This window comes from Aethina tumida, chromosome 5 (assembly GCF_024364675.1).
Source record: "Aethina tumida isolate Nest 87 chromosome 5, icAetTumi1.1, whole genome shotgun sequence".
Lineage (NCBI taxonomy): Eukaryota > Metazoa > Arthropoda > Insecta > Coleoptera > Nitidulidae > Aethina > Aethina tumida.
In genome coordinates, this window is record NC_065439.1 from 5,711,953 (window position 1) to 5,735,698 (window position 23,746).

The 23,746-nt window shown below is 32.1% G+C and overlaps 2 protein-coding genes and 2 long non-coding RNA genes across 4 annotated transcripts; 2 read left to right on the plus strand and 2 right to left on the minus strand.

Moving 5' to 3' along the window:
- Nucleotides 1-1,683: 1,683 nt before the first annotated feature.
- Nucleotides 1,684-2,725, minus strand: LOC126265507 (intermembrane lipid transfer protein Vps13-like). The gene is made up of 2 exons (XM_049967261.1): nucleotides 2,384-2,725; nucleotides 1,684-2,320 (listed from the first exon to the last, which is right to left on the minus strand). Exons 1-2 carry the CDS (start codon nucleotides 2,540-2,542, stop codon nucleotides 1,952-1,954), a joined length of 528 nt encoding a protein of 175 aa, XP_049823218.1. The 5' UTR covers nucleotides 2,543-2,725; the 3' UTR covers nucleotides 1,684-1,951.
- A 3,788-nt stretch (nucleotides 2,726-6,513) lies between these two features.
- LOC126265585 (uncharacterized) lies at nucleotides 6,514-8,811 on the plus strand. The gene is made up of 3 exons (XM_049967494.1): nucleotides 6,514-7,313; nucleotides 8,360-8,522; nucleotides 8,604-8,811. The coding sequence occupies exons 1-3, from the start codon at nucleotides 6,812-6,814 to the stop codon at nucleotides 8,809-8,811; spliced, it is 873 nt and encodes a 290-aa protein (XP_049823451.1). The 5' UTR covers nucleotides 6,514-6,811.
- A 6,289-nt stretch (nucleotides 8,812-15,100) lies between these two features.
- Nucleotides 15,101-17,298, minus strand: LOC126265524 (uncharacterized). The gene is made up of 5 exons (XR_007548014.1): nucleotides 17,065-17,298; nucleotides 16,729-16,854; nucleotides 16,396-16,522; nucleotides 15,839-15,934; nucleotides 15,101-15,113 (listed from the first exon to the last, which is right to left on the minus strand). It is a non-coding gene; the product is annotated as an uncharacterized LOC126265524 (long non-coding RNA).
- Nucleotides 17,299-17,972: 674 nt separating this feature from the next.
- Nucleotides 17,973-21,812, plus strand: LOC126265519 (uncharacterized). The gene is made up of 3 exons (XR_007548007.1): nucleotides 17,973-18,308; nucleotides 18,553-18,718; nucleotides 21,136-21,812. It is a non-coding gene; the product is annotated as an uncharacterized LOC126265519 (long non-coding RNA).
- The last annotated feature ends 1,934 nt before the right edge of the window (nucleotides 21,813-23,746 follow it).

Genomic DNA, 23,746 nt, shown 5'->3' on the forward strand with positions numbered 1-23,746 from the left:
TCGGACACGCTCCTCGATTTGGTGGTGAATCCGCCGATCCTCGACCTGGTTCAACAGTTCTCGCCTCATTTCTAGCTCTCCGACCTCTTCTACGTGGACGTTCGGCACGTTCGTTAGTTCAGACGGGGTGCATGCAGCCTGACGCTCACTAGTTTTTTTCGTTTGTTTCCTCAACGCCATTTTGTATTCGGTGGTTCGGTACAACTTTTTCACACAACTCACTCACAACTACGTTTCACAATTCTGCGGGTGTATCCCACTTCTGATATGTTAAAACGAGGGTTTGTTGAAATGATAAAATGATACAAGTCAACAAGGGTTTATTTGTGAACAGGGTGTCAATCGAACAAAGCAACGGTGAGGGTAAAAGTGGCGCGTCCCTCCCGGTCCGCGTCCCACGCCAACGCGCCCTCTTGTGTGGGTGGTACCTCCACCCTCTCTCGGATTACGCGTACGGTATTGTCCGTTCTACCCTCCGGCTCCCTCACGGATTCTGTGCGGTCTCCCTGATCAACCCCTCCGACGTCGAGATGGCGCAAATTAGTAACGGACCGCCGATCCGTCAAGTTTTCGTAACAATATTTATAATCTGGAAAACTTATTTTATATTTGTTTTTTTATTACAATATTCAATGTGGTCTTTTAATTTATTTGTATTACTAAAATAATTTCATCAATCGCAAATGTGCACTTGATTGGATAATGATATCGTAAATTATCATCATCATCATCATCATTATCAATTTCAGATTGATTGTATTTATTGTGAAATATTAATAGATTAACATGTCTATATAATTTTTCTTCAGTCAGACGACACGTTAAATTTAAAACTTCATTAAAATGTGGATATGAGGATGTTCTATATGGTTTACCTCGAGGTGGAAACAGAGCTGAAACTGTTGACCATGCAAAACAAAATTCATATGAATTTTGAACATTAATACAAGCTTTTCTATTTTTTATGAATTTAGGTAGTTGCAAAAAGGATGAACCACCATTTCCCATTTCATATTTATTCACATTTATTTGAAGGTTTAAAATCCTTTCTAAAGCCCATCCACTATCACGTTCTTGAAACTCTTCTAATTTATTCAAAATTTTATCTACAATATGTTCAACAAACCATTTTTTTAAGTCAGACCCTAAATCCAAAATCTCATTTATTGAAAAATTTAATTTCACTTTCCCCATTAGATTTAACAAATGCGCCACTACTTTATGTGTTTTAAACAATTTTTTAATATTACGTCTAAATAAAAGAAAGCTGTCATTGAAAAAATGAATAATATCTTTATGTTGCAAATTAATAATTATACCTGTTAGTATGCGAGAATTAAAGCATGTATTTAACATTTGCCAGCAAACACGATTTTCTTTTCTTTTTTATCGCATCTCGTGGCATCATGTTGTTTAAATATCAATTGTTTTTTATATGTTTTCATTAAGTTTATATCGGAATATAATTTTCGTTTTGTCCCAATACTTAAATCTTCTTGTCTTATCGTTTGCAATATTAGTTTAATGTTGACATCAATTATTTTTTTTTCCATTTTTCAATTTGTGATTTACTCATTATATTTACTGCATGATTAATTGTTTTAACTATTTCATCGCAAACATTTTTTTTTAATATTTTTATATTTACAGTGTGTGGTAGGGAGGAAACAAAAGTTCAACGAATTCAATAAATACATGATGCTTTATTGATTTTTTTCTCATTGTGTTTTTGATGTATCCTACTGCTACTATTACTACTACATTTGGGAATATTAAGAAAACTTCAACAAGACATTAATTTATATGCACTGAAACGTAAGTTGTTGATGAAATTAAGAAACTTAAAGCATCATCATGGAAACAGTGAGTGAAACGATTCGCAAATTAGAACAACTATTAACGGAGAAAGAAAAATCATTGTGTTACTGTATTAAAAATAAACTGCTTTATATTAGAAAACAACCGGAACATTGTTATGATGATGGGGAGTCATCGGAGCAACAGCAACACTCTTGGGTAGCGGTACCGGGGCCAGGATAACCGGAAACAGACAATCGAACATCTGATTGTCGATCTGAATCCTGTTAACTTTGACGTGCAGCTGCATCTGATTGGAACTGGTCTTCAGGTTAAGCCACAATCCGGTTTGGTAGCAACGTCTGATGTTCCTCCTGCCCGGCTTGTAGTACTCCATGGTTTCGAAGTCGATTTCCGTCTTGCCGTCGGTCGAGACTCGATGCGGTGGCTTATCGCCAGCCATCACACGGTTTTGGTACAACTGGGAGGCCTCCTCGATGTGTTCGGTGTCCTTGCTGGGCACCTGCACAGAAAGAATTAACGTCAGAGGTTTGATTAATGATTTGATGGTTTAATTAATTAGTACCGGCTTGAATCGTTTGGATTTGAGCTTACACGTCTCCCAGATGATGCCCGAGCTGGCGATGGCCACGTACAATATTTCCTGTCTGATGGTGTTGTTCACCAGGGACACACCAAAGCCTTGGATCTGTACGTTGATGTCTTGTTGGATGAGCTCCATCATGCTCGACGACTGGGCCTGCTCTGGGCCAGCAGCACCCTTTGCATCCCATCAATATTAAACTAAGGAATAACAATAACACAACAAACATGCAAGATATAAGTAAAGCAATTGAGTGGGCAGAAAAAGTTATAGAAGATGAATATACAGATAACAATGACTAGAGTCAACACAGCACACGCTATACTTATAATATTGAGGTCAATTTGTTCTTGGTGTCGTTTCTCGATCATTGCTCTTAATAAACAGGTTTGCATAAGAAGATAAAAATTACAAACAAGCAAACCGGTACGTTCTAAAGTAATAATTGCATTCGCAGTCAAATATTCACAGAGACAACAACAACAACTTTTAAATTTGGCACTGTACCGTTCTTGTGGTTGTGTCTAATTATTAGATACTTGCCAGAAATATAATAATAATAATAATAATAATAATAATAATAATAATTATGATTATGTCCTTTACATTAGTAATGTTGGATTAGTTAATTTTAAAGAATTAATAGACATAAGTGATAGTATTTGGGATAAATATGCACATTTTTCATGTCAAAGGAAGCATTGAAGGTTGTGTGTAATTAATAATAATTGAAATATATGTATTTAAATAATTATAATTGTGTGTTTTATTATGCTTTTTCTTCTCATTCAAGCAGCATTTTGAACTACCAATTCTTCAATTTTAACACTCAGATGCCCATAATTTATTATATTTAAATATGTCTTTTCACAGACACCACCTTTGAACGCTACTTTCCCATTCACAGAAAATTAAATTTATATTAAAAAAAAAATTTTAATGGTAGGTATCATCTGGGGGGATGCAGATATAAATTGACCACATTTTAGAAATGAATTTTGCAATTGTCTGTGTTTGAGTTTATCTGTCTGCGTTATCAACATAAAAATATAAGTATTTTTTTGTGTTTGGTATGTCTCTTTAGTTACAATAAATATTTGTAGAACAATGAATATAAACGCAATTAATTCGAAGGTTCAATTGAAGAAATATTCACCAATAAGTTTGGAAAAACAAAAAAATATTTCATAAGCGATATGCATATAGTGGACAGTATATATGGAAAAACAGTACAAGTCGAATTGGATGAGGAAATGATATATCTGCCCAAAAGGTTAGTTCCCATTGTAGAGGCTGAAATCTCCAAATTTAAACCTGACAAATATTCGCTTATATATAAAGCGGACTTGCCTCACAATACGGTTGACATTGAAATAATTGAAAATTAATTTATTTAATTTTAATTGTAAAAATATGATATCCAATAATTGTAATAATATTAATAATAATATCTGTAAAATTAGTAATGTTTGCGATGAAATAATTAAAACAATTAATCATGCAGTAAATATAATGGGTAAAACACAAATTGAAAAATGGAAAAAAAAATAATTGATGTCAACATTAAACTAATATTGCAAACGATAAGACAAGAAGATTTAAGTATTGGGACAAAACGAAAATTATATTCCAATATAAACTTAATGAAAACATATAAAAAACAATTGATATTTAAACAACATGATGAACCAGGTCGATGATCGGCAGATTCACCACCAAATAGAGCAGCGAGTCCAAGAGGAGATTCAACGCCAAGTCGGTCCCTTGGACAGACTAATTGAGGATCTCGAGGTGCGGATTCTGAATGCAATTCAAGGTACGATTCGAGTAGTATCACATAGTGGAATGTCTAGTCTAAGTGCAAAAATGCGTCAAGAACCAAAGGACGCCAGCCCGTCACCCGTCACCAACAATGGCGGCCCAAGTCGGTTCAACGTTATGATTGCCGCAAAAGTTGTGCCGATCTTTGATTTAGACACCGAAGATGGCGGCTCTTGTCGTGACGCGCGGCAATGGTTCTCGTTCCTAGACCAGGTAGTACGTATCCATGGCTGGAGTGACGAGGAGAAAGTATTGCTTATACATATGCAGCTGCAAGGTGTGGCGAAACAGTGGTTCCTTAACCAGGTGGATCGCGTCCGAAGTTGGCAGGACTGGAAAGCCGCCATATTGGATGCCGAGGACGACGGAGTTCCACTCACAGTTGCTTGCTGTGTCTGCACGCAAGAAGAAACCGAATGAGACGTATATGGAATACTTTCGTGACGTGGTCAGCTTGTGCCGATAATAAACAAAGAGTGTCGTGCCTAATAGGAGGATTGCCCGCACATCTTCAACCAAATGCAGATGCCTTGGACTGGAAAACCCCGACGGAACTGTACAACAGGTTCGTGTCAAAATTAGATACTAGGACCACGGAAGGCGCCTCGACTTCCCACGAAAGGACGTCGTTGTGCTCCCACCCACAGCCGTTGCCGCGACGCCATCAATAAAACCGGAACCATTCCTTCCAGGGCCCGAGGCCGCATCTACCATTCCATGAACCAAGGCGACTATCCGGCTCGGATCTCAGACGGTGTCTTAACTGCCACTGAGGTAGGTCACATCGGACGCAACTGCCCAAGGTCCAGGACCAACGATGTCTGTTGCCTTTGCAAGGAACGGGGACATTATGCAGAGAGGTGTCCCAAGAGGAGAGACATTAAACCACGATTCGATGTACAGCGAATCAACGTTCTCCAAATGTCTGTGCCTGGGTACCACAAATGGGGCGTTACACCAGAAGGAAACGGGCTATCCGTGTACCTAGACACTGGTAGCGAGTGTAACCACTCACCGGAATGCGTGAAGAGGATAGACCTTCAAACGAAACCTGTACAAGCGACATTGTCAAGATTTGGGGGCGGCAGGACAGACGCAAACAGACAGACTCAGCTGGCGGTGACTGTCGACCGATGCCAACTGACGGTGTATGCAGTTGTTGCGTCCATACACTAAGGAGGACGGAGACATCAGACTTTGCATTAAGATAAAGCAACCAACAAAACAAAATATAATCTATCAATGGTTGATGTTTTACGGTTAATTTATTTTTCTATATGTTTAACATCTATGAAATGAAATTTGCATTCAAGTAGTGGAAAACTAGAGGAATTAGACATTGTTTGTCATCTGTTACTTAACATGTCTTCAAAATACGTTGTAACTGCAATTGACTCACCCGCTTGTGACCATTTAACACTTGCCTTTGTGAAAAACAGACTCTTGGACGAAGATTCAAAAATAAATGATAAAAAATAAAGTAATAGTGGATTATCTCAACAGCTTTTACTTCTTAGAAAGGTCAAGGAAAAACAACACAAAGATTTCCTTACAATTGTAATTACTTCAAAAAACCAGGCCACAAATAGATTGATTGTAAGAAAAGGATAAATAACGAGAAAAACAAGAATCCTCAGAGTGCCAAGGCATCTACACAACAACTTAAAGATGTAATGGAAAAAGTTGTTGAGAGCGTAAACATGATAATATATTTCTTCACGAAATCGGTGGAAATGATCTCGAACTCAATGGTAAACAATGGTTTTTAAGACTTTTGTTCTTAACAGACTTAATGAACCATTATAATGATTTCAACGTACGACTCCAAGGAAATAACCACACAATTTTGAAAATGTATGAGGAGTGGAAGAGTTTTACTTCAAAATTGATATTATTTGAAACTGACATAAAAACTAAAAAAATTCATTTCTTTCCCTTGTTAAAAAGGAAATATGAAAAAGAAAATATCGATGAACGCAATCTAAATAATTTCGAAAGTTGGATTTCGGTCATTAAAAGTGAATATAAAAGTCGGTTTCAAAGTCTTAAGAAACATGGAGAAATGTTTACATTTATAATAAAGCCCGATGAAATAGAAGAAAATATTATAAATTTGCAGTATTTTGAATATCAAAGAATTGACAATTTTAGTTTAGAAATGATTGATTTTAAAAGTTCAACAATATGGAGGGATAAATTCAAGTAATTGCGGAACGATTTAAAAAATACTAATCATTTTCTCATGATATCATGTTGGGCATGTTCCCCCTTGGAGGTTTTCAATATTTGTCCACATTCGGTTCCACACATGTTTGATTTTGACCCATGGCCAAAAAAGGTTGCCAACCCCTGTTATACACCATATGTAGCTGGTGCCGTTATTAAAAAAATGTTTAAAAAATCATGTGTTATTTCCACAAAGTTAATGGTAACTGAAAAAAATCTTCCACAATATATATTCATTAAGCGAAAACGTTATCTTCGTGGATCGCTTTCCGAACCAACAATTGTTTTGTATCCAACAGCCAACCAGGACGCCGAAAGAGCCGCAAGCGACAACGAGCAGACATCGTGCCCAGCGCCATCGCTATGTGTAAGTTGCCAACATTTTGGCGCACGAATCCGGACCTCTGGTTCATCCAGGCGGAAATCCAATTTCAAGTGCACCGCGTCACTTCGGACAATTCGGGCTACAACGCAGTAGTGATAGCCCTGGATATTGAAAGCATCCAGGAGGTGTCGGACTTAATTCGCGCACCACCCGAGTCCGGTAAGTACGAAACTCTGAAGCAAGCTGTACTGGCGCGTTTTCTGGACTCTCCTGACGCGCAACTCCATGAACTCATCACGAGTATTGAGCTTGGGGACAAAAAGCCGTCACAACTGTTGCGCGAGATGCGCAGCCTCGCCGGTGACTGCGTCGGAGATCAGGTGCTGCGCGTAAGATGGCAAAACCTGTTGCCGGCGCAAACGCGACGCATGCTGCTTCTCTTCAAAAAGAAGTCGCTGGACGAACTTGCCGAACTCGCGGACGATCTCCACACCATCGGCCCAAGCTGCTTCAACCAAGTCCAACACGGAAAATATTTGTGTACCACAACAAATTGTAAAACATTATATTCAAATTATTTATTTATTTTCTTTACCCTCACCCCAAAATGGCAACGTCGAGAGGTGACTCAGTACATCAAATTTTCAATGGATCGATGGATGTACATGATTTTCTAAACGGATTAATCCAATGTTATGAATGTAAAAAAATATTTTGTTTTTGTGAGTCTTCTATTGCATTACATAAAATTATTGATATAATAAATCACGAGAATTTGCGTGGTGACATCGAATTCAAAAAGATAAATTTGTTAAATTTGAATATATTATCCAATATTATGTTCTAGATAAGTCTAATGGTAATTTTCGAATGTGTCCCAAATTAACTGATCAGCATTTCGATTTTAAAAATTTATATACTAAAATGAAAGTCTCTTTTGCAGTTCATCAACTTAGTCATTCTGTTTCTTCTTGTATTTTTTCCATGGGTCCTAATAATAAATTGCCGGCATATACTACTTATACTGCAGAATTTGTATGTACGATGAACACTCTATTCGATTCTTTAAATGGCATGGGTGTCAAATGTAATAAAAATAGTAAACTTCAAGAGCGTTTGATAGTAGAATCAGATGAAGACGATTTGGGTCCGATTCCTGATAAACATAACACCATGATTTTTATTTAAATTCAGATCTAAATTCTTCTCAATCGTATAATGATAAATATAGTAATTTAAAATTTGCTGTCACTGAGTCTTCTGGCCAAGTTCCTCAACACGGTTTCTTTATTACTAAACCAACATGCCACTAATTTATTGCAGCTCTAAAAACAGTAGTTCTAAATAAATTAAGTCTTCCTATAATAGTTAATAATAATTCAAAAGATGATGGTGGTGATTCTTTAGGGGCATTTTCCAAATTTATTTCAGATTCCGTAAAGTCTGTTTCGAACCCGAATGTTTGTATTTTCGAGTCAGATTTAATAAATGTTGAAAATTATTTAATTGTAGTAGTTCCTTTCAAGGTGTTGCTTATGTAGCTGGGTATTTATTTAAAAAAATTCAAATTTCACAATGCGATTCAGTAAAAACCCAAAACAGGTATGATTCGCTGAAGGCGGGCCTTATTGAGGTGGACACGGTATCTGAAAGCATCAGCAACGACAATGACAACAACAGGGCAATGACAAAATTGGGGGAACTAGCACAACAAAGAAAACCACGAGAATTTCTTCCATCATTCTCCAGGCAACCACGACCAGGGAATGATAGAACTGAAGAGGCACTTCACAAAGGGTTTTACCATAAAGTACACAAAGAATAACTTAGGGAGAGCGATAAGGCCTTCCAAACATACACAACACCATCAAACAAAACCCACGCGTTCTTGATGCGACGGTTCGACGACGAACTCGAACCAAGAGAAATGGGGGAAGGACTCGCCGAAGAGCACAGTATTAAAATACACAACATATACAAAATGAAAACCCAGTTCCGACCCCGAGATCACACTAAAATGGACGAACCAAAACGTTAGACACATCCTGAATACCAGAATATTCTGGGAAAGAAGGAAATCGGAACGAAGGGTCACCCGATGCCATCAATGGGGCCACGCAACTTTCAACTGCAACAGATAATACCGGTGCCCGAAGATCGCACACCTGTACCAAGGCGAGGGACCTACCGGCTAGATGCGTGCCAAACTAAACTATACATTCTATTACAAAAATATTGATTCCCCTTATAAAACGCCTAGGAGTTAAAAGTAATGAACCAGACAGTGAAGATTTTGATTTTGAAGATGAAGATACACCAGTTACATCTCTCTTCGCTATTAATACTGCAACTATTTCATTAAAAAACAAATTAGAGAATGTGATTAACAAAGCAATGACAAATGTTCCAAACCCAAAGAAACAAAACAAAAGATTATAAATAGAACATAAACTTAAAAAACATTACAATTATAGCAAGTAAATATTATTTTTGTGTACATTTTTTAAAATATTACTAATAGCGGTATTTTGTGAATGAGGTCAGATGCATGTCTGAGTCATTCATGTATTGTTACTTACATAACTAGGGAAAGTAGTCAGCAGGACAATGCAGGACCACACACAACAAGAATCACCCAGAAAACTATAGCGCGACTACAATGGGAAGTTCTATATCACCTTCCGTACTCACCAGACCTTGCCACAGGTGACTACCACCTGGTTTTGGTCTCGGACCACATGTGGAATCGGCGATTTGAAAATAGAGTTGTTTTGAAAAACGAGATGATACACTTCTTCAATTTCCAAAAGCAAGATTTTTACAAAAATGTGATATATGATCTTGTGTCTCCCCCTCGCGGCCAGCACCTTGCCGTGGTGAGGGGGCTTAGTACCTGTACTGGGAAGCTAAGCGTGGCCAACTGTGTACTATGAAGGGGACCGGACTGATTTACGATGACGGACTGGCGTGAACTCCGACACGGATATGATTTGGTAATGAACGGTCTTGACGCGAAACCGTGGGTGCCCAGACACGGTGGACTGATGTGGTGTGGTGGTAGTGCGTGTGGAAGACTGTATGGAGTGTGTCTGCCGGCAGAATAAATGGGAGATGGACTAGTGGGAATCGAGTGAGTCTGATAGTGCGGGCTATGCGGCGCCTATACTGGGGAGTGGACGGCGTATGCATTGACTGTTGCTGGGGTGCAAGCTGGAGTGTGTTGAACTGAGAATCTGTTGAACTATAGACAGTGACCGGAATCTGTGATGTGCGCGTAGAACTGCGGTTTGCGTGCGAAGCAATCTGGTGTGTGCCGAACGCTGAGTGGTTTTCGTGAAGCGGTGACATGTGTCATCGTGTAACGTGCTATGACGCAATGGTGACAGTGACTGGTGTTTTGCGTTGTGCAGTGGATTGATATCAATCCCTGTATAGGCGAACAGGTAGTGTGTGTCATGGGTGCTGAGCTATGCGTGAAGTAGCGGTTGGTTTACTGCTATGGAGTGTATAGCTTGGGGAGGACGAATGTGTGCGCTGAGCGGTGCACGAAGTAGTGGTTGGTTTACTGCTATGGAGTGTATAGCTTGGGGAGGACGAATGTGTGCGCTGAGCGGTGCACGAAGTAGTAGTTGGTTTACTGCTATGGAGTGTGCCGTGTGGTGTGGACATGGTGTAGACGCTGGACGGCGTATGAAGTGGCGGTTGGTTTACTGCCATGGAGTGCGCCGGTTAGTGAATTAGTGCGAACTGTGAGGTATACGAAGTAGCGGTTAGTTTACTGCTACAGAGTGTACTAAGTAGTGTGGACACGAGTGTCGATGGACGGTTGCCTGTGGAAGATGGCTCGATCCATGTGTTGCCTTGCGGCGGCCGTGGCAGAACCGAGTGGACTGACCGCGTGTTCACGATGCGGATTGTGAGGCCAAGTGTGCTGGAATGCTTCTAGGTGACTTGTGCGTGCGAGAAACGTAGGGGGCTTACAATGTGCGTCACTGACGGAGCTAGCTGATGATCAGCGAAGTCTGGGGCGCCATACAGGGCTTGGTGATGCACTCAACGCCATAACAGTAGTGTGCAGTAGCATGCGAACATCACACCAATGATGTAAACTTTGGTACTATGGGTGGGTCGGGTGCCCCGGTATTACTAGATACCGCCCGACCTTTGGGATTGGACTCGTAGTGGCAATCGGTGCTTATATCGCGAGCTTACGCGCTATGTAAGGAAGGAATTTAGATAGGTTCCGCTCCCACCGAGAGGCCGGAGATTAGTGCATAATCGAAAGTGTTCGGTAGCTATGTTTAACATAGTGCGTTGATTGGACGTTCTTCCAATCCCATGTCCCATGGGGGGCCGTGTTTTTGTGCCGGAAGGCGGGTAAAGCACGTTAAATCTCCGACTTGTATGATCTTGTGTCTAGATGGGAACATGTAACATTTTCCGAGGATGATTATTTTTCAGAATAAAGTTTAACCCATTTTTGTGTTATTTTAAAACCTTCAAAACTACACGAACTTTTTTGGTTGCCTGGTATTAAACCAAAAATACAACAATCAAAAATTGTATGACGTCGATACGTCATTATATACTAGAAATAAGAGTATGAGGGCAAAACAGAAGTCAACAAATTTATTCAGACCAGAGGAGATAACAAATGGGCCTATACTATAGCAGGAAAAGCAAAAGCAATTACACTTTGTTCGGCAAAGAACGAAACAAAAACTAATTATGTGCAATCGGAAATCATTGAATCATACGCCAGAATAATAGGTCATACATTATTACCCCATGAGGACAACTCTATACTCAAAAGACGATCGATTACACACCTCAGCACCAACGTTTCCAAAGCGAAATCGAAAAGAGGAAATTGCGAAGTCAGTAATAAACATAGTAAATAGGATAAAAAATAAAATACAAGGGAATAATGAGTGTCATATGTTAAACCAAAAACATATTAAAGAGGAACTCTTGAATCCTTGTTAAGGTAAATAGAAAATATCTTAAATCCAACTGACACATAAGAGATATATAAACCATAACAACTGTAATGGATAACCTTTAACAATTATATTTTAAACTAAAATCAGCCTTTAGATACTTATTATAATTGTCAATTCATCAACTCCAATGTTCAAAGAGCAGCAGGTTATAAACCTTAGTTGAGACAAATGAACAAGTATACAAGTAAGTGGATATGTACTATTGAAGGAATAAATTACATTGTTACAAATTTGCAAACTAAATACATAAAATTACTTATGAAAGTACACAACTGGGGCAGCACCTCGTCGTTATGTCAATATCCAAATTAATATAGACTTTATTAATGTTCTAAGAGTTCGAACCCGAGATATCCCAATTATTTTGCTGTGCAAGTACATTGACATAATCAATTGGTTCGAGTGGCTGAAGAAAGTAAAATCGATGAGTAGTTTCCGAGTAAATGATCCTAATACCTAAAACACAAAAAGATCACAAACGTTAGAACATATTTTAATCATATACTTATTGATATATTGTCAAAATTCAAAATTTTAAGTAGTTAACAAAACGTTCTGGGATAGATACACAAATAACCATTCTTAATCAATTTTAAATTTCTTTGTGATTCTGGAGAGAAATGATAACATGAGTCAAAGACAACCTGAAATATCTAGTCTATAACAAACTCTCTTCAAGTTACAATTATGACTCCTAAATGTTTAAAGAGGAAGTCACTGTAGAGAGAATGTCTTAATTCACAATTCAAAAATGGTGTATCAAAAATTAATATTAAAAATAAAATAATAAACCTGAATTATTGTTTTCAAATTTACTAAAAAAACATAAAAAATAAAATCATAACACACTGAAAACTTTAGAACCAGTTAGTTCTTAGTAACTGAGTATAATTTGTTACAATATTTTAAGATGATTAATTTTAATTATATTTTCAATACTAATTTTTAAAAGAGAAAATAAAATAACCTATTTAAAAGTCATGGGGAACTACTCGAAGGTAGTCGTAATGAAATATTTTCTTCGCAGGATGTATTTTCCTAATCTAAAATTTTTATTTATATTATTATAGTTAACAGTAGTATTAAAAGAAGTATAAATAAATTTTTTATGGTATAAACTAAATAATAATTTAGACATTTTCAGTCTTATTTAGTATTTTTGAAATTAACTGAACTTAACAATTCATAGAAATTAATTAATATATCTTTTTAAATAAAAGTATTTGAGAATGTATACAAAATGTTTAAAGATAATTTTTAAATGTAAATTTAAAAATATAAATTTATTAAATTTTAATGTTAATTAATATTTTTATGTTAGAAGTAATTAAACAATTAATAGAAATTAATGTAAAATTTTGTAAAATTACAAAGTAAAATAAGACAAATTTTACTTTGTAATTTTACAATTTAAAGTCAAAAATCATTGAAAAATCTTTTAAAATATTCCTATTACTTGAAAAATATATTAAAATTTGTTAAAAACATAACTACATTACACAAAATTTGATATACAATAAGAAAATTTTAAATTAGTAAAATTTTCAACTTCAACTACGAAAATAAAGATAAAAATGAAACAACATCAATTAATTATATAAACAAAAATCATCAAATTTCAGCAAATAATGTTTGAAACTAAACAAATTTGAAAATTTACAATTTTAAGCCAAAAATAACTAGAAGAAAATTGAAAAAATTTAAATTACTTGAAAAATATCTTCAAGTTTGTTAAAATGTTTTAAAATTAGATATTCACTATGAAAATTTTAAATTGGTGTAATTTTTCAACATAATCCGATAATAAAAGTGAAAATGTAAGAAATTTAATTGATTATATAAACAAAAATCATCAAACTAGACAAATTTGAAAATTATATAGCGTAATTTGAGAATTTTAAGCTGAAATGAAGAAATTCAATTATTCCGTTTGAAATAAGTCTGTAGAAAAGGATATCAAAATATGGCAATTAAACTATTAACCCCGGAGTAAATTCTTCTCTAATTAATCTGGAAATAATTGTGACAATTAAAATACTTAAAAAATTTACTAAAACAGTTGCTCTACATATTTTCATTACAATTTTTTTCATTAAACTTATAGATAATCAATTTTCTAAAAGAATTAAAATTGTTATTTGAAATATTAAAAAAATAAAATTAAAACAAAATTATAAAATTTAAAATATTAAGCTTAAAAAATTAAAAATGGTCAGTTAAATTGTAATTTTAAAAACACACAATCAGCATAATAACGAGCAAAATCGGGGCAGTTTTTAAGAAAAAACCGGGTAGTTAAGCTTTAGATGTCGAGAGTTAATGTACGTTTGTTGTAATAAAGTGTATTATTGTGAATTTGTTTTGATCAAATCAAAACGACAGATTAACAGTCGCTAATCTATCATTTATATAATAGATAAATTGAAAAAATATATTATAATCTATATATAGGGTAAAAATTTGTAATATTGGCTTAAATATGACAAGATAAAATTTTAAAATTGTTGCGCTATATGTCCAATATCTTTATATACATATATTATTCATATATTAATCAAAATTTATTTCTACAATAGGAATCTGGACGGTTAATTGCGCTTCTTAAAACACACGATGAATATAATATTAGACAAAATAAGTTAATAGTAAATGTGAAACTGACCTTTTATATTTGTGTTTCTAATTCATTTAATTTTCTCTCTTGCTAAAATTTCAAGTTACATTTAAGTTAAAAAATACAGAATAATACAACTCATACACTAAATTATTGTGAGAGAAAAATATTACAGATTGTTAAGGTTGAGGCTTTTGTGACCATAGTTTTCATATATATAGTTGTTCGGGTTTATTGGTCAAAGTTTGTAGGAATTAGTTCCTGTAGATTGATACCAATTGTGACAATATTTAAAACAGATACCTTGGTGATAAATGATCGTATTTAAATAGTCAAAAATAATTGCCCACCATACATATTTAAATTAAACACTTGCACAACAATTGTGAACAGATAAAATTTGTAAGATAACTTTAAGTACAATATGGTAAAATTTAAAATTTATTAGTCAGTATGTCCAACATTTACTTATCTATATCTTATCCATATATTAATGAAAATATATAATTTTACAATACAAAACTGAATGGTTATAATTGTACTAAAACACACAACCAGTATGATACTATGTAAAATTAGTTTATAGTAAATGTGGGACTGACCTTATATACTTTCAGATTCATTTCATTTCCTTTCTTCATAAAATAACATGCCAGTTCAATTTTTTATTTGTCCTAAGGAAGTTACAACTTGGTGGGAAGCTTTTTAGTTTTTGGTTAAATGCTGAAAACATATTAGTTATACAATTTATTAAAATAACTTTGTATAATAGTTAAGTTAAACTTATTGTGACAAATAATTTTGAACAATATACACAGAAAAGATACCTTGGAAGTAACTTATTTAAATAGCCAAATTAGTATTTTACACTACAAGGGAAGAAAGTTTGAGATTCCTGCACTGCGCGACATACTGCCCGAGGCGTAGCCGAGGTAGTAAGAAAAATAGTATACACTACACGGGAAGAAAGTTTGAGAGCCCTGCCATGGCGCGCGGTGCAGGAATCTTAAACTTTCTTCCCTTGTAGTGTAAAATACTATTTCTTACTACCTCGGTCGAAAGTGCGTATTTTGCTCCCCGGTTCCACGACAGAAAAATACTATTTTCTGCCGCGGAACCGGGGAGCAAAATACGTACTTTCGACCGAGGTAGTAAGAAAAATAATTGTCCTGCATACATATTTATACCAAACACGTACACAACAATTTCAAACAGTTAAAATTTGTAAGGTATCATTTAGTACGATAAAATAAAATTTAATTTTTTAAATTTAAATTGCACTATATAGTGTAATATGCATATGAGCATATCCTCAATATTTGCTTATCCACATATTAATGAAAATTTATATTTTCACAATACAAAAGTGAACAGTTGTAATTGTACTTAGAAAAACACATAATCAGTATGATAACATGCAATTAGTTTATAGAAAATATGAAACTGACCTTTTATATTTACTTTTCTGATTCATTTCATTTCCTTTCCTCATAAAATAACATGACAGTTTAAAACTTGGTGAACAGTTTTTTCTTGGTTAAATGCTGAAAACAAAAAATTGAAATTAGTTATCCAATTTATTAAAATAATATTAGATAATAGTTAAGTTAAAAGATATAGTGTATTATAATTTATATACTAACTTATTGTGAATGAAAAATGTTGTAGATGGATACCAATTATGACAACATTTAAAACAGACACTTTGGAGGTAACTTGTAATAACTGATCATATTTAAATAATCAAAAATAATTGCTCTGCATACATATTTATATTAAACACATGCACAACAATTTTGAACAATTAAAATTTGTAAGATAACCTTAAGTACAATAAGATAAAATTTAATGTTTTTAGACTATATGTCCAACATTTACTTAACCATATATTAATGAAAATTTATATTTTTACAATACAAAACTGAACAATTGTAATTGAGCTTTTAAAAACACACAATCGGTATGATACTATGGAAAATTTGTTTATACCAAATGTAAGGCCTACCTTACATACTTACATTTCTGACTCATTTCATATCATTTCCTAATAAAATAATATGCTAGTTTAGTTTTTCATTTGTACTAAGGAACTTTCAACTTGGTAGGAGGCTTTTTAGTTTCTTGGTTAAATGCTGAAAACCAAAAATTGATATAAGTTATTCAATTTAATTTTATATATTAGTTATACATTTGATTATATGTTCATCATTTACTTATCTACATATTAATGGTAATTTATATTTTTACAATACAAAACTCAACAATTGTAATTGTGCTTTTAAAAACACAATCAGTATGATACTATGCAAAATTTGTTTATAGTAAATGTGAGACTGACCTTATATATTTACATTTCTGATTCATTCCATGTTATTTCCTCATAAAATGATATGCCAGTTTAGTTTTTCATTTGTACTAAGGAACTTTCAACATGGTAGGAAGTTTTTTAGTTTCTTGGTTAATGCTGAAAACCAAAAATTGATATGTTATTCAATTTAATTTTAAATATTAGTTAGTTATGCATTAGACTATATGTTCATCAGTTATTTATCTACATATTAATTAAAATTTATATTTTTACAATACAAAATTGAACAGTTGTAATTATACTTATAAAAACACACAATCAGTATCAAACAAAGCAAAATTAGTTTATAGTAAATATGAGACTGACCTTTTATATTTACGTTTCTGATTATTTTCATTTCCTTTCTTCGTAAATGCCAGTTTAATTTCTCATTTGTCCTAAGAAACTTACAACCAGTGGAAAGCTTCTTTCTTTCTGGTATGTTATAATTAAAAATTCAGTATTGGTTACTTAATATAATAATATTGTTGTCATTAAAAGCACCTTATAATTTATATACATGGTTTATTATGAATAACTGAACAAAGCACAAGCGGACGACCAAAAACGCCATTTTATATCTTACCCAATGAGCACGCCACCAGTATAACATCGAAGTGTTTCGCTTGCAAACTGAATGGACAATAATATTGATAACAATATAATTTTAACTACTCTACAAAATTTAAAATTAATTAAAAAAACACATTTTTAAATTAAATACAATACGATAATCTATAAAATAAAATAAATTAAGATTGTACTTACCAATAAATAATGGTAATAAAAATGTAATGTTTTAGAAACACAGCACTCAAGTAAATCTATGAAGTAAAATAACTTAAAAAAACGAGTAGCAATAGATTATAAATGATATTACCAAAGGAATAAAAATATAATCTTTTAAAAATGAAAATAATTTGTAAAGTAAAATGCATTAAATGAGCATACCAAAAAATTAAGAATGTAATTACCAGAAGAATAAGAATAATATATTGTTTTTAGAAACACCACGGGAATATAACCTGTAATGTAAAATATTTTAATTAATGAACAATAATCATTAAATTAGGAGAAGGAATATACTTACTAAAAAAAGCAAAAAAAAATTAATACACTATTTTAACAATTATTCAATCACAAAGAACACAAAACTTTTACAAAAAACAATTCGAATATTTCAAGAAGCGCGAAACCATTACCGCATGCGCCAGAAAATGTTCCTAAAATCGCGGATTCTAGAAGGTTATTGCTATAATTATGCTTGGTTAATTAATTAATACTAAATTTCAAACTAAAATGTGTAGTCAAACAAGAAAATGTTTACTAAATATTCTTCTGAATATTCAATAAAGGGTAGACGACAGACCGGTTCAGTGTAACAAAAGTCAATAAGTAACCACTTGGTAAAAATAATTTAATTGTGACACCAGATGAAATCTGTGTAGCCTTTGGAAGATTCGTGAAATGTGTAATATATGTACAGACAAATTTTTTGACCCATGGCCAGTAAATAAAAGTGTTGGCCATTCGTCATTTTATAATTGCTCAACATGTACTCCGTTATCCAGGTTGGTAAAATTTATAATTCATCTGCTGTATGATTTGCGAATTTGTAACAAGATAATTTTTATAGAATGATTTATAGGTTGGTTAATTATTGTTTACTTTTCCATATTGTTTTTTATTTAATGCATACTGTGTAAAACATCACAAATATAACAAATAAAAAATCAAATTGATTTACTTACATTTTAAATTTTGGGGTTGTCAAATAGATTTATTTCTATTATATTCCTAATTTTTATTTTTTAGATGTCAATATCTGAGAAACCTAGGACCAATCAATGCAATTGTTATTCAATATTCCAATGAGTCAGGAGTCATAATATTAGATGAATAACTACATCGATTTTGCCACATATGTGACTTAACAGTTAACATGTGGCTTAAAAAACACATATACCACAGGATATTTGAGGTTAGGTTATAGGAAACTATATCAAAGTATAATAATACTTAATAATTCATATTAATCTACTCTTACACTACAATATGTGGTTACATTGGTGTTCTACAATAACATATATGTCTCAACAATCTATAAGAATTTATTGCTGTGAATTGAGTGATAAAATTTATTTCCTATTTATTATAATTGAACTAGTTAAAATAAAATCTTAATTGAATATTCTATTCGCCAATGTTCTCACTTAGGTCAATTCCAAATTGTTTATAGGTTTTAAATATTTATTTACTTTTATACATGAAAAAGAACTACATTATCAGTAATTATACTGGTTTGTAATAAATTTTAAATAAGAAAGTTTTTACAAATATTTTGATTTAGTTCTTACAATCAGTTGAAACATGATATTACAAATGAATAATTTTATTTGTTTATACAAAATATTAACTGTACACTTCCTTTTTCGTTTCTAGTTGAGAAATGGCAATGTTTCAAATGATTAGATCTTGTACAATCAGACTTGCGAAAATGTTATTGGTTTAAGATGTAGTATAATCAATATATTGTAATATTGTTATTTTGTTCATTCCAAATCATTTTAATTTTCAAAAAATATTTATAAAACTCTATTAAAGCAAATAAACGTATTTGTAAACTTATAGTAAGATTTAAACCTCTCTATTTGTGTTTATCCATATTCCAATGAGTCTGAAATCAAAATATTAGGTCAGTATAAATTCATCTTACAATATGTGGAGTTATTGATTAAGATGTAACTTACAACAACCATCTAAATAGGATATATGATATAAAAGTGAAATATAGTATTCAATCAATAATTCTCATTATTCTGCACTTAAGGTTCAATGTATTAAACTTGTGTTTAGTGCCAACTTTACACTAGATCCATAATAATTTTTGTGAGTACTGCAAGAGGTTATTATCTTTTAGTTTTATGCCATGTGTAACCACTATAAATAACAATTTATAAGAATTTATTGGTGTTAAACTGGGTGATATATTATTTCATATTTATTTTTGATATAAAATATGATGCATCATATTACACTATGACTTAAATATATTAATGCGACAATTTATAGTGTATAGTAATGGTGACTTAAATAAATCTTTTTCTTTTTCTCTTTAGTACATTTCGTGTAATTAATAATTAAATTGTCTAATATTATTTGTGATGCATGATTTTCGTCCACTAATTTCTTATGTAAAATTATGAAAATCATATTTAAAAAGTGGTACCATAGTTTTCAAAACAATTTAGTGATTTGATTTTCCTCCTTTCTTTATTATTATTAATTTTTAATTATTTATTGGTCTTTTATGTTACTTTAAGCATGCTTAAAAGTAAATTTTTGATACTGATTTCTTCACAGTTAACTTAAACCAATATTATTAGGTGACGAGTAGATATTTTATTTATTTTTTAATTGAATATTTATCACAAGCAACTTCTGCAGTTCTCTTCAAAACAAAGGTCAGAATAAAAAGCATAATTAACGAAATATTATTTTATTTTATTTTAGTTTCATTGTTTATGGTAATAATTATTAAATAATTTTTTATAACCCAAATGCTTTACAAAAAATCAGAACACGACCAAATTATAATTAAAAATTAATTTATAAAATACCAGGTAGTTTAGATATTTTTCAATATTTTTGAACGTGTTCAAAATTTTAAACAATGATTCCAAATTAATAGAATTTTGAAAGTTTCAAATTAATTTTAATACTTCTTTAATCATATTTGAAAAAATATATTAATTTCAATTAAACTAATATATTTTAATTTATTCATATATTTTTCAAAATTAATAACTTAATTTCTATAACTAGCTTCACAATATCAATAATATTTTTGTAAACGTTCCTATTTTTAGCTTAAGGTTTATGCAGTTTAAAAATATTATTGTTGTGCCTTTATCATACAGGATAAAAAATAGCATTAATGTGTTAGGACTAATTCGTCCCTGTCAACCTAAATAAGCCGAATGTAATTTAAGCTGCCTATTTTAAGGAGACTTACTTAGTTACCATCATATTAAAAAATTATTCTATTCTACCTATTATCATACTTCAAAAGTTATTTAAAAACAAACGAAAAGAAGGTCGTAGGAAAAAATGTAGGAACTTGTCCTATTATTTTTATGTGTTCTGTCTGAATCCAGTAGATTGCCCACATATTCTGGGAAACCCTGTAGAACTTGTTAAATTTGAATCCTATTGTGTGAACCTGCACTAGTAGAAAATAAAATCTAATAGTAGTCACGTGTAAATCACGAGAATCAAATTAAAATATTTTAAATTATTTTGTGATTTCTGAATTACTGAATAAAATATTCAATGAGGACTCCCACACTAAACTAATATTGTGAAATATTGACTGAAGATTATTTAATTTTGTTTCAGGTGTGGTGTGGCATGTGGTCTGACATCCAAGGATCATTTCAGTTCTCTTCATCTATAGTCCTAACTTTAGTTAACTGAAGAATTTTTGTACAATAATGCACGATAAAAAGTTTGCATCCATTTGAAGAATGTTCAATGAGATGAATATTTAAAACTGAACATTCTGGACCTGAACATGCATTGTTACATAGAAACATGAAATTCCATGAAACATAACTTCTTGCCTCAACAAGTGGATATCATTGCAGCAATTGAGATCTACAAACACATAAATAATATCATCAGAATAGAAAGTAAGAAACCATAAAACTTTATAAAGTTTGGACACCATTTCTTAAAAACATAAAAATCTGTTAAGCAGATTAGAAGTTGTCAGTTTTATTTTTTAAATCATAAATCGTAAAATTTACAACAGTGTCAGTTTAAGGTTTATAACCTGCTGCTCCTCAAACATTGGAGTATGTTATTACTGGGTTCATTAATATACGTGCAATGGTTTTTGGTTTCAGTTTATTCAAACAGTTGCAGTGATGGTTGTTAATTTGTTATAGCATTTCCTTCATATTTCAAAATTGCTAAATGAATTGTTCTTCTTAAACTCTTGATGATCACTAAAGATATGCCGTCACTTCCAAAATGACGTTCTATGGACATATAATTTAGGCAATTTGTTTCATGAAAACAAACACTGACGTTAGTTATAACGCTTGCTACGTTCTTGTTCCTCGATCTGGTTGGACTTCTTCAGTTCTTTGAAAGCCTCCTTTTTTGCCAGTCAAGAAAACGTTAAATTACAGAAGCCGAATTATAGTTAAACTAATATATGAATAAACGAGATTTATTGCTAATCAAATGATGACAAAAATTACACAAATAGAAATTAAAATAGACGAACTTTTCGGCTTTTGGCCTCACTGAACTTTTTCAGCATTATGTTATAGCTAACACTAGCTGCTATTTCAGCTTCAGTTGATAGAACTGATAACGCAGATAGTCTCTCTTGACTCATCGTGCTTCTCAAGTAAGTCTTAATCAATTTTAACTTTTGAATATATTTCTTTCAAATTATTTTCCAAAATGTACTGAATGAGTTGTTTCGCGTCGTTGATAGAGTCTAGTGAATTCGTTTTTAAAAGTTGGAGTTCTTCATATAGTTCGAAAGGCTATTGCCTATTGTACCTAAATCATTACAATACTTGAGAAGGTCTTTTGATATAGAATTTAAATAACTTTAAATAACTTATAATAATATCATAAATAAAACTAAATTGTTTAAAATATTCATTGAGCACTTTAAATCGTGTCGAAAATAATAGCATTAATCATTGTGTTATAAAAATTAACTCTGTACTGCATTTCAAAAGACTAAATAGGTTCATCAATATGTTCATAACCGAACCATTCGTTTTTTTCTGGCTGTTCTTTTTTTTTAAATTGAGACTCAATTTTGAAAGCACTTTCGCCGAATCCTGTATCCGTCACACACACATTCATACACAATTATTGTTAGAGAAAAATATTGTAGATTGTAAAGGTTGAAGCTTTCGTGATTATAGTTTTCATATATATAGTTGTTCGGGTTTATTGGTCGACGTTTGTTGGAATTAGTTCCTGTAGATTGATACCAATTGTGACAATATTTAAAACAGAAAAGACGCCTTGGTGATAACTGATGGTATTTAAATGGCCAAAAATAATTGCCTATCATACACATATAAATTAAACACTTGCACAACAATTTTAAACAGTTGAAATTTATAAGATAACTTTAAGTACAATAAGACAAAATTTAAAATTTAATAGTCTATATGTCCATTTAGTTATCAATATATTAACCATATATTAATGAAAATTTGTATTTTTACAGTACAAATCAAAATGGTTGTAATTGTGCCTTTAAAAACACAAAATCGGTATCATACTATGCAAAATTTGTTTATAGTAAATGTGGGACTGACATTTCTGATTCAATTCATTTCTTTTCTTCATAAAATAACGTGCCAGTTTAATTTTTTATTTGTACTAAGGAACTTTCAACTTGGTAGGAAGCTTTTTAGTTTCTTGGTTAAGTACTGAAAACATATTCGTTTTTCAATTTATTAAAATAATTTTGTATAATAGTTGAGCTAAAAATATAGTATAATATAAATTATGTTCTAACTTATTGCGAGTGGCAAATATTGTAGATTGATACAAATTATGACAACATTTAAACAGAAACCTTGGAAGTAAAAATATACCCAAAAATAATTGTCCAGTAAGATTTGTAAGATATATTTTAGTACGATAAAATAAAATTTAAAATTTATTAGACTATATGCTCAATATTTGCTTATCCATATATTAATAACAATTTATATTTTTACAATACAAAATTGAACAGTTGTAATTATACCAAAAACACACAATCGGTATGATACCATACAAAATTAGTTTATAGTAAATGTGAAACTGACCTTTTATATTTATTTCTTTTTCCTCATAAAATAACATGACAGTTTAAAACTTGGTGGAAAGTTTTTTCTTGGTTAAATGCTGAAAACAAAAAATTGAAATTAGTTTTCCAATATAGTGTGTTATAATTTATATACTAACTTATTGTGAGTGAAAA

Coding starts and splice junctions, on each gene's coding strand:
- LOC126265507 (XM_049967261.1), bottom strand. CDS start 2,542: ATGATGGAGCTCATCCAACAAGACATCAACGTACAGATCCAAGGCTTT. Junction 2,321..2,383: donor AATCCAAACGATTCAAGCCG/GTACTAATTAAT, acceptor CTTTCTGTGCAG/GTGCCCAGCAAGGACACCGA.
- LOC126265585 (XM_049967494.1), top strand. CDS start 6,812: ATGTGTAAGTTGCCAACATTTTGGCGCACGAATCCGGACCTCTGGTTC. Junction 7,314..8,359: donor CCAACACGGAAAATATTTGT/GTACCACAACAA, acceptor AATGCGATTCAG/TAAAAACCCAAAACAGGTAT. Junction 8,523..8,603: donor TTTCTTCCATCATTCTCCAG/GCAACCACGACC, acceptor AGAATAACTTAG/GGAGAGCGATAAGGCCTTCC.